Raw genomic sequence first — 10,988 nt, 5'->3', positions numbered from 1 at the left:
GAGTCCTTGTAATTTATTGGATTTTTTTTGCCATGAAAATGGTCAGATATTGAATATCGGCACAAAATATCGGCAACTTCAATCCAAAAATATCGGCACAAAATATCGGCAGCTTCAATCCAAAAATATCGGTCAAACCCTAGTCGGAGGTAGCCAGTAGACCGACCCAGTGAGTCTGACAGGAGCCGACTGGAAGCACTGAGCGGCCTACAGCTCTCCAGGACAGATAACAGGAGGGTGACGGGAGGAGGCTTGAGAAGCAAAGCACAGAAGTACAGAATAGAAATCCAGGTGGAAGACTGGAGGAAATGTGGCCAACGATGGCAAGAGATGCTGTTGTGATCCTGAACAAGAGCTGGAACCCAACAGGAGATGTTGGGAAATCGACTGTATGTGGTGGCTGCTAACAGGTGAACAGTAAGTGTGTCTTGACTCTTTGAAAATCACTTTGTCTGGCTGCCTGTCAGTATCTTTAAACTTCATCCAACTTTCTGCCTACAGTCAGAGCATACTGGCTTTCTATCAACAGTTGACTCGACTCCATTTCTCAGAGCGTCATAGTTTCCATGTATCAATACGCGGCGCGAATATTTGAATCCCTCATTAACAATAAATTAGTCAAGGAGAAAGGCACAAGCACTTGGGGTCAAGGCAAATGACAAAAGCAAAGAACCGCCATAGTTTTCTCTCCTCTTCTCATTTCGTTTCATTCTCTTGCCTTTCCCTTTACCCCTTCCTCACATTCTTTGTTCTGTTTTTTGACAGATGGACGCACTATTTCTTCGTCGTAGTGAACAGCACTCCTCTCGTTCAAACACTCTGCTCACGAACACAGCTGCTTCAAACATATTCAGTAGTATATCCAACAATTCAGACTGATTTAGTGAGCCGCGGCACTACGCAGAGTGTTTTCAGTGTGTTCGTCCACACTTTTTCTCTCTACCAATTCTCTCTGCCATTCAAATCCCTCATATTATCGCGTGAAAGGACGCTCGTCCTCTTCAGCGGGTTTCTCCCTCGTCTCCTCTCAACAGCTAGCCTACATACCGTCAAGCCTTGTTCTACGAATCTCCGCGCTTCCACAACAAGCCATCCGCCCCAGTTAGGAAAGTAGTGTCAGGAAGGCAGTCGAGCTTATTAGTCAAGCAGAAAAAAAGACTGAAAACATAAAAACAGGAAAGGAAAAGCAACAGGCGACAAGCGAACCCTGATTTTCATCGACAACAATCCCCTTATTCTCACTGTCATCGTCGTTTATCTCTTCCTCCGACGCTTCCCTCATCGTTTGCTTGGTCATGTTCCCAAATTAAGCACGATAGACACACAGTGGCGCGAGAAAATTGCACCGAAATATTTTGTTATTCCTTGGCTTCATATATAAAATCAGAATATTCAAACAGCAACAGTATTAATCCCAAAAAATATAATATATAAACATAAATATATCAATTAGTTTTGCTGGACTTTTTATTTCTTATTTGGAAGCACGCGCCATCCTGGGTAGCGACAGCTGGCATCTGATTGGCTTAGGCAGAGCGGGGTCTGCGGTCGTGTGATTGGTGGGTAGGAGAGGTCAGGCGGATGGAGTTCCTGGTGGGGGTGATGCGGCCAGATGTGGCCATCATCTGGAGTTCAGCCTGGGGGCCGTCTGGGGAGGATAAACAGAAAAGTAATCATCAAAAATCATATTAGAGGTCGTGAAGTTGATTGACATTTCAAATCTCATTCATAACAGTTTCAATTTTGGCATTGTGAAGTTGCCTATTACAGCTTAATAGTAATTTAGGTAGCATTACATGTAAAAACCATTTGATCTGACAAATTGAAACAGAAGATGAGTTAGCCCACTCACCACAGACAGGTGTCCGTTCTTCGCCTTGGCCACCAGTAGTTCTGAGCCGGGGGTGAAGTCTATGATCCCCTCTTTCCCCTGACCTCCTGTGAACGTTATACTGGAGGAGGAACACAGGGACAGTTAGATACGATTAGATACCGGCTGAACTCCAGTCTGCCAGTAGGAAGCTACGAAGAGCGCCAAGCTACTGGAGCCTCTAGGCAGCAGATAAATGTGTTTTTCTAGTCAAGTTCTATATGAATCAGAAGAGTGGCCAAGAGCGGGCATCAAAACCAGCTTTCCCCCCGCTTGCCTCCTGTCTCTGTGCTGCACGTGCGCTTCTCACCTGCCCTGGTTGATGTTGATGCTGTTCATTTTGTCGGCGCAGATCGCCACCTTGGTCAAGGTCTCGATCACATGGTCGCTCTGCAGAACCACGTCTCCCTGGGAGGCAACAGGCAGACCGGCCACACAGTCAGAACTCACAGGACATCTTATTCATACGCATGCAAAAATACAACATGGTGCCATTTTTGTGATCGTGTCTTTCACGTTTAATATATAAACAACGTGTCCTTCGCTTCACCTTCTGCTTGTTGTCTTCACTGGGCACGTGCAGAACGAATAAGCCATCGCTGAGAGAGCTGACTGAGACGCCTGGGAGAGGAGGGAGCAATGATTACTAGTGGAACAGCAAGGTGAAGGAGAATTCAAGTGTCAAAAGACGCTACTTTGGTGAGGTATTTCCAATACTCTGATTTTATTGAGCAAGAGGATGACAACAACACTGGACTATTTGGTTTCAATTATCAGTCACAGGAGAGAGAACTGAGTTATCCCTATTTTTCAAGGTTAGAGAGAATGAAATCACCAATCTTGGTGGTGTAACGGAAAAGTAATATAACAAGTAGCCCAAAAGAAATTCTCCCTTCTTTTAGCAAAACACCCATTTCAGTTGTTGACCTCTGACCTTTTAGAGCTCCGTATTCGATGCGCTGCTTGAGTTTGGCCTCCTCTACGATGATGGCACTGTTGGCGGTCAGCAGCAGCTGGCGGGGCCGGGCCTTGTAGCCCTTCCTGTCGTACTTGGTGACTGGCACTGCATACTGGGAGGAGGAGGAGGAGGAGGAGGAGGAGGAGGAGGGAGGAGGAAGGCCACAACATTGTCAAGACAGAGAGTCAGAAATCCTCTAAGAAATCTCAAACACCGGCTACATATGCAGTCATGCATGGAGTAAGCTGTTTATATGAATGAGATTCCCTGTTGCCATGGATAAACAGCTGACAAAATATTCACCCTCCCTCCCTGACTTTACACAGACAGTGAAAACCAAAAGTGAAAGCAGTGAGGTGCTTCCATGCTACAGTAACCTGTTTAATATAGGAGTAAGCCAGGAATGTTAACCAGGTTTTTCATAATCGCAGTATGAGCTTAACCGGGTTATTCTAACCCAGTTATGATGTTTGCATGTGTTGACCCCAAACCAGCTTACTTGAGTAACAGGATTAAGAACATTATTCTCTGTGCACAGTCACTAACAGAATCTCCAACAACAAATTTGCCTTTTTAGGGACCAGTAAATGACTACAGTCTAGTCCAACCAAATCCAGTCCAAATCCCATTCATATATGTGTCAGGAAAAATCCCCATTGCTTAGTAACTTAGTGACTGTGCTCCACTAACCTTCATCTTCTCACTGCCCAGAGCCTGCAGCACCTTGGGGTTGATCTCCTCACCATCTAAAACAACAGGAAGCATGCTGTTAGAATAATATGTGTACTGTGCAATATAAAGCCTGTGGAAGTCATACAGCAGCTTGGTGTAAATAACTGGAAGAAGAATGCTTACTCAGTCTTGTGCTGACAAAAAGTTTGGGCACACTCTGCGGGTAGTTGTCCTTCTTGTCCTTGAAGATCTCACTGGCTATCATCTTCTGCTCCATCTGTACAGACAGATTGGAAGTGGAGTAAATGAAGGGAGCAGAAGACAAGACACAGACAAGCAGATGCTGTTGTGCTGGGCCCTCCTTTACCTGGTGTTTCCATTCAGGGCTGATCCTCTTGCAGTAGGTCCACACCATGTTCTGCATGCACAGCTTGCGCAAATGCTCCGATGCCTGGAGACAGAGGGAGAAGGAAATGTCTGCAGTGTTTCCCTTTGGCAGAGCGTTTTGCACTTTTCAGCAGTTCTGTAGACGTTTAAGAGCAGTTCACCGCCAGCCCCGAGGATAATATTACCTGGATCTACTTTACCTTGTTGGTGGATGTATGTGAACTAGGGTTACATTGATATATTGGTTTGCCGATATATCAGGCTAATATTGGTCTTTCATTAAAGATAAGTAGCCTCCGATATGATGGATATGATGCAGTTTGGTCGATTACATATTTATTGTAGAATTGATCAATATTACACTGCTTGTCTATGGGAAGACCTGAACCTGAACTGATTCTAATGAGACATTTTGATTGAATTCCATACAAGCATGAGAATAGTATTTTTTATTATCATCCTGGGTTTCAGTGGGGAGTTTTAGTGTCCCATGATGGTCTAAATGCTGTTTCAGAAGTTTTTCCACCTTCCAACAAAAGAATCTTGGATGAAATGCTTGTAATTTCTTTTATTGTTTATTTTTTGGCATGAACATGGTCAAATCTGAAGATATTGTATATCAACACAAAATAGCAGCTTTGATCCAAAACTATCAAAATCGGTATTAGCCTTCCCATATCAAACTAAACTGAACTACAAGTTTTAGACTATGTTTTCAAAATAAAGAATATGGTAGTGAATATTCGTATATTTGTATATATTGTTAACCATACCTCAACTCTATAGAGTTCTAGGCACTAAAAATGAAAGTTGTACTATGTGCATGTACTGTGTTCTGACCTCGGTGAGTGCAGCTGGGGGCGTGGGCCAGCTCTTGTCCAGGACGGTCTTGGGCAGGTTCCTGTGCAGCTTCATGAGGAAGGCGTAGCGGACGTAATCCAGGAAGTACTCGTTCTCCGGACAGCGGTCCTGGTGGCGGTAGATGAAGCCCTTAATGAACCTGGGAGGTGGAGGTGGAGGGGGAGAATTAAAATAAATAAACACTGCGGTCAACTATAACACAAGGATGTGCATGAAAGGCCTCAATGTGTTGGAAACAGACACAGGAAAAAAGAGAGGAAGAAAGATGATATTGGAGAGAAATGCTTTGGGAGTCGACACAGTGTCAATAACATCTGTTTTCATAGTCAATCATATCACATGAGGGTATATTGTGCCATCTGCTGGCCTATCCCAGTATGGGCCGTACCTGCGGATAGTATCAGCAGCCTGCCTCCTGCGCTGTGCCCTCCTCCTGGCCAGGATGCCCCTCCACCACGCCTGGATCAGGATAGCTGACGAGGGACATTACACACACCATAACTCATGATTACATACTAAAACTACCTGGGCTTTATGGACACAGTAAACACAATTTAAGAGGTCAAAACATGCCATTAGCTGGAGGAAATGCAGAATGAAGTCAACAGACGTTCCCTCACCTGAGTTTCTGAGTTTTTGGAATTTGGACTTCTGGCTGTAGCCTCTCCATCCTGCCTGCAGCTTGGTGGCTGTGGGACGGAAAGGCGAGAAAAAGAATTGTTGGGAATAGAGCTGCTATCATATTCAATAATCAATTCAGGTTGAAAATGTTAGGAATAGATAATCTGCTGTGTTGTGGACTCTCACCAAGACTGTGTTTCCTGGTCTCTAGTGCGTCCTCGGTGGCAAATAAGGTCTTTGGGAAACGGATGAAGATTTTGGATCTATAATGTAATGTATAATATAAAACAAAATAAGTCATTCATAAGTAGCAGTAAAAAGGCGTGTCTTAAAACCCTGGAATGAACATGATTTGAGCCAGCTACAGTATTTGACTCATATGGAAGTATAAGTTTTGGTATCTCTCTCTGTATGTGTATGTGTGTGTGTATGCGTGTGTGTGTGTGTGTTGCTGACCTGCCCAGCTTGTACTCCTCAGGCTTGTATCCCAGGTGTTTGACCAGTGTGGCCACTCCGTCGGACAGCTTTCCCTGCCAGTTGGGCCACGTGTCTGGACACAGAGACTTATACCTGGACAGACACAAGGCAAACAGACACGTCAGTGGAAAAGTAAATAGATACTGGACACCGTGTTGGCTTCAACCAGAGGACCCGGGTTCACACCCCCGTGTTGACTGGCATCTGGGGGGAAACCCTGGAACACACCAGTAAACCAAACAAATCCTTTAGTCTTCTTCACTTCAGTTTTGTGTATTATCATATGAGCAGAGGGAACTACCAGCGAATAAGAGAAGAGGTGCCAATCGGCCACCTCAGAGTCTTACAACTAAATCTTTGTGTTTATCAAATATCAAAACTGAACTAGACTCTATAACTGGGATCCAGGAGAATATCTTGGTATTGTAATTGGTAAAAATAGGAGGGGTAGGCTGTTTTTTGTGTATGTCTACACTATGTACTGTAGTATATTGTCTTTTTTTAAATTGTTTTTGTATTGGAGGATTTGTATTGTCCTTTTGTGTACATTATGGCTACATTATGTTTGCCTAATCTGGGTTTTTCTACTAGATTTGGAATTCATTTTTGCCAAACTGGTGTATTGGTTGTTGTATATGTGTACTGGAACACAAGAGGGGGCAGATATAGCTGATCACCTCTGCAGGAAGACCTCGTAGCGCCGTCTGTAGGCGAACCCGGCTCTCCTCACCCTCAGGTTCTCCATCAGGCCCAGGTACTTGACCTGGTGACGGATCAACACCTCATCGAACCGACCTGGGAGAGGGGCGGGGGAAAAAAGAGATTTAGCCACATCAAGTTCAGCCAAACTCAGAAAAATGTAAACTTTGTCGGAGCGAACGAACGAGAGAAAACCAGTAAATGCTAAACAGCGAGTGTAGGAGTGACGGAAGACAGAGAGACAGTATGAAGCAAACAAAAGCCCAACTGTGGAGAGAAACAAAGGCCAGCTCAATATACTGACAAGCACACTGAGAGTTACACTGTGGCCATTGACGCTGCTGAAAACAGTCCAAACTGTTTGTTTTGGTTGAGAATTAGCAAAAGCACAGGATTAACGCGATGTTTCTGGGAAAATATCAGCTGCTTGAAGCTGCTAAGCTGCTTGAAGTGTGTTTACAAGAACTGTTACACAAGGCTGCCATGAAACTATTGCAGTATGGGCACCACATGATATGTACAGTATAATACAGACACCAAACAAAAAGTAGAACTGAACACCTTACAAAAACTATAAGGGGTGTTATTATAAAATGCTTGAAAGCTCCATGCTATGTGACAAACATAACTGAAATATAATCATTTTTCCTCCATTGATAAGCTTTAACATCCTTGTATGTGTAAGAAAAAGGGAGAAAATGAAAAGGTATGTTTTGATAAATGACATGTTAGGTGCTGCTATCGGTATTGGATTGGATTGGATAGTAGTGAGGAAATGCTGATACCCCATGGTGTCCAAAAAAGTCTGGAATAAGCAGCTTTGATACTCGTTTAGTTGCCAGTTTCACCTGTGATTCCAGACTTTTCGGACACCTTTGAAAATACTAGGATAATTCCCCATTTCCGCCTGGTATTAACTGAATATCTGACATGAGACTTTGAGTTCCTACCTGCTTGTTTGGAGTCATTGGGCTTGATGCAGCGGATGTACGACGGCTCCTTGGACATGAGGATCTCCATGAGCTTCGCCAGACTGGCTTTGAACTGGGTGGCTGCCTGGAGGGGCAGACACAACGGACGGAGAGAGGTAGTTACTAGTCGCCCTGGGAGGGGATGGAGAGACGAAGGGAAGGAGGACGGGAAAGGATGCTGGAGGGAAAGACTGAATAGAAAGTAGAGATTGAAGAGAAGAAAACGGAGGAAAGATGACGAGGAAAGAGGAGAGAAGCGAGCAGAGGAGAGGAGTGGCTGGTGTGACTGGTAGCCCAGCACAGACTGAACACTGGTCCTAGTGTGGAGGACTGGGACTGTAACTTGCCAGCCTGTGACAGTATCCTGATCAAGTGTGTGTGTGTGTGTGTGCGTGTGTGAAGGGCATACAAGTGTCAGGGCATTCCTTAGAGAGAGGGAGGCGGCAGAGAATCCCCATCAGACCGCCCACCTCAGACTGGAGGGGGGAAACACACCACTGTTTGTGTTTTGCTGTGAGAAAACATGTCGGCATGTACGAGAGCATGGTTTGTGAGCGTGTGGGAAAGAGGCAGGGAGACGCTCCACACACACACACACACACAAACACAGTAAGGTATCTCACCGTATCTGGGCGTTTCTTGTCAGTCAGCTCCTCCCTGTCGAAGCACTGGGTCAGGATCTTGTTCTCTGACATACACATAACCTGCGCACACACACACACACACACACACACACAAAATCAGTCAAACTTTCCATCATCTGCCTCACACTATGAAAGTGAAATACTGAATGTAGTTAAAATGTTCTATTATGGTATTTGCCATCATACTCTTCATCCTCCAAATATATTTTCCCCTTGTCTGTTCTAAACTCAGACTCACCTCTTTCAAGTTCCTGAAGAGGAGGTCGTTGTTCTTGTCCAAAAATCCTGAGGGGTGAGAAAGGTTGAATTTTAATTTTCACCTCCACTACAGATGCACCAATATCACTTTTTCACTGCCTATTCCACATACAAGATTTAAACTTTAACTTTGTCCTGATCCAAACCCATTCCAATGAGAACTAACATCCTTCAAATTGTGACTAAAGCATAAAATCAAGTCGTTTTGCTAACGGTATTAATTTTAGTATTGCAAATTCTCCAGTAGTGATATCTCAATTCAGCCTGGTATCAGCCTAATATTGGACACCAATATCAGTATTTTTGCATCCTCAACCTCCATGCTAATACCTCCATAAGAAAATATCCAAGGATATAAAGTCACACTATGGCTGTGGCAGTTATGCTAGAACTGCTTTATACTCGTTTCCAGCTAAAAGTGGAAAAGGACAATTTTGACCCTCACACACACACACCGTTGACATTGTAGTTGACCTCTCCAGCATAATGCAGTAGTCTGAACTCGTCACGGCCCATCACCTTCCGGGTCTTTCCATCAGCCAGCTTGTGCCTACAGGGGAACACACACACACACACACACACACACACACAAAGCATTAACTTAACATGTAAATGGAACAGTGCACAGTCTAGTAGCCACAGGTCTTGTGAAAACAATGCGAGGCTGAACTGGTTTTGATTTCATTTGTGGCGGTGGAGGAGTTAAAGGAGACAGCGGGAACAGAACTAACGTGACAAAGTGTGGGTGTCCTCCTACGGTGTCCTCCAGCTTCTCCAGGAAGGTGATATCACTGGCATCTCCGGGCCTCAGACACTCCTCATCCTGCGATGGGAGGAGAGAAAGACCTCCAGTCGCTCAAAAAACTACCAATATTAACAAAAATCGATTGTCAGAGGAGCGCTGATTTGTGCTTTCATTCCTCAAAAGACCCTATCCTCATTAGCTGTACATCAGTTTGACACTACTGACTACAATGTGTACTACAGGGTTCCAGGCTATAAAGGTGTGCAAACTATATTCCAAAGTGGGTAAACTGATTTTTGAGTGTCTATCACTGCTCAATTCAGTTAAACCAAAATAAAGTGTATGTGGAAGCCGCTTTTTGTTTGCCACTGAGTATGAGTATTCAGCCTCAAATATTTCTTAATGGGTTCAATATGACAACCATCTCTTGCCATAAGCTTTTGGGGATTTTATATTTCGGAAAAAAATCCACTTCCAGAATGAATTTAATCTGAACTGAACGCTGCCCCAGAAGCTCCATAGTTAAAGGGGATTTGAAACTGAGATCATTTATTCCAAACACAGCAGAGAGAGAGAGAGAGAGAGAGAGAGCGAGAGAGAGAGCAGAGTCTCATTACCAGAATGGAGATAATGCCCTTGAACTTCTCCTCCACCAGGTCACAGATGATTTTGTTGTTGAAGTACTGCACCGGCTCCCACTGGGAAAACACAACCAGTTTCTATTAGAGATCGTTTCTATTAGAAACCTATTTCTCTGGTATTGATTAGCCTCACCTGGCACAATGGAAATTGTTAAATCGTCCTTTAAAAGCACAACAGTAGAAGGAAGGAAAAGCAAATAATTAAAGTGACTGACAAACTAGGGTTCGACTGATATGGGTTTTTGAAGGCCAAAACTGATAATGATATTTTTGGATTGAAGCTGCCAAGAGCCAATTGTCAATATCTTTAAATATGACGATTTTCATATTAAACCCCCCCCCCAAAATTCAGTGTTTCTCCCAGGATTTTATTCTTGTCAGGGTAGAAAAGCCTCTGAAACAGAATTTATACCATCATTGGACACTAAAGATCTCCACTGAAACCCAGGACATTGGGCCTCATTCACAAAACTTTTCTTAAATTGTTCTTACTTTTGTTCTTAAGAAACATGCCTACGCAAAACCAACGTGGGATTCATGAAGCATGCGCAGAGTCTCGATTTTTGCGTATTCCAGGTGTATCTGATGATGAATGCCACCTGTTCCTTAATTGGATGCGCGTGCCTGTTGATGCTGATTAGCATAGGTAGACGCCCTGGCAACTCCATAAAAGTCCTGCTGTCTGAAGGGTCGTGCGCAAATGGAAAGCATTACTGGAGTGGTGGAGAACGGCAAACAGACCCAAGAAGGAAAATTCAAACTCTGAAATAGAACTGTTGTTGTCGGGAGTGAGAGAAAAAAAAAACTTTTTAAAAGTGCAAGCGATGGAGTGACAGCAACTGAGAAAAAAAAACATGGCAAGAAATTGAAAAAGAAAAAGAAACGGTTTTACTTAGAGTTAGAATCTAAAAAGCGTCGGCCATAGTCTGATTCCAAATAGATGCAGTTTATTAGCTCCAGGCGGAGGGCAGGGCGCTGCCAAAATGTTTGGGGAAATAATATGGAGACTGCGCTGTCAGATGTCCAGTCATCAGCGGAGTTGGACACTGGTTTAATTCAAGCAGCATCTCCATCTGATGGTAAGCTCAGACTTTAGGCTATATAATATTATTGTTGGTTTTGACTGTAGCTCTTGACAGGAGCTTTCTTCCTGCGGTGTCCAAGCACATCCAACAGCCTTCCAG

At 43.9% G+C, this 10,988-nt stretch overlaps 1 protein-coding gene across 1 annotated transcript in view; it reads right to left on the bottom strand.

The window, feature by feature from the left end:
* Positions 1–1,408: 1,408 nt before the first annotated feature.
* LOC139916306 (unconventional myosin-Ic-like) overlaps positions 1,409–10,988 on the bottom strand; it is a 56,823-nt gene continuing 47,243 nt past the window's right edge. The window contains exons 13-32 of the mRNA XM_078284319.1: positions 9,781–9,861; positions 9,150–9,241; positions 8,874–8,968; positions 8,399–8,445; positions 8,140–8,220; positions 7,496–7,601; positions 6,524–6,641; positions 5,826–5,939; positions 5,556–5,632; positions 5,369–5,437; positions 5,137–5,221; positions 4,728–4,887; positions 3,868–3,951; positions 3,684–3,777; positions 3,519–3,574; positions 2,805–2,940; positions 2,421–2,491; positions 2,181–2,278; positions 1,853–1,952; positions 1,409–1,648 (exon numbers count right to left, since the gene is read on the bottom strand). Coding sequence (XP_078140445.1) covers positions 1,622–1,648; positions 1,853–1,952; positions 2,181–2,278; positions 2,421–2,491; positions 2,805–2,940; positions 3,519–3,574; positions 3,684–3,777; positions 3,868–3,951; positions 4,728–4,887; positions 5,137–5,221; positions 5,369–5,437; positions 5,556–5,632; positions 5,826–5,939; positions 6,524–6,641; positions 7,496–7,601; positions 8,140–8,220; positions 8,399–8,445; positions 8,874–8,968; positions 9,150–9,241; positions 9,781–9,861 — 1,791 coding nt within the window. The 3' untranslated portion in view covers positions 1,409–1,621. The remainder of the gene's footprint in view (positions 1,649–1,852; positions 1,953–2,180; positions 2,279–2,420; positions 2,492–2,804; positions 2,941–3,518; positions 3,575–3,683; positions 3,778–3,867; positions 3,952–4,727; positions 4,888–5,136; positions 5,222–5,368; positions 5,438–5,555; positions 5,633–5,825; positions 5,940–6,523; positions 6,642–7,495; positions 7,602–8,139; positions 8,221–8,398; positions 8,446–8,873; positions 8,969–9,149; positions 9,242–9,780; positions 9,862–10,988) is intronic.

This window comes from Centroberyx gerrardi, chromosome 6 (assembly GCF_048128805.1).
Source record: "Centroberyx gerrardi isolate f3 chromosome 6, fCenGer3.hap1.cur.20231027, whole genome shotgun sequence".
NCBI classification, from domain to species: domain Eukaryota; kingdom Metazoa; phylum Chordata; class Actinopteri; order Beryciformes; family Berycidae; genus Centroberyx; species Centroberyx gerrardi.
Note: the sequence above shows the minus strand (reverse complement) of the source record. Positions and strands in the feature narration are given on the sequence as shown.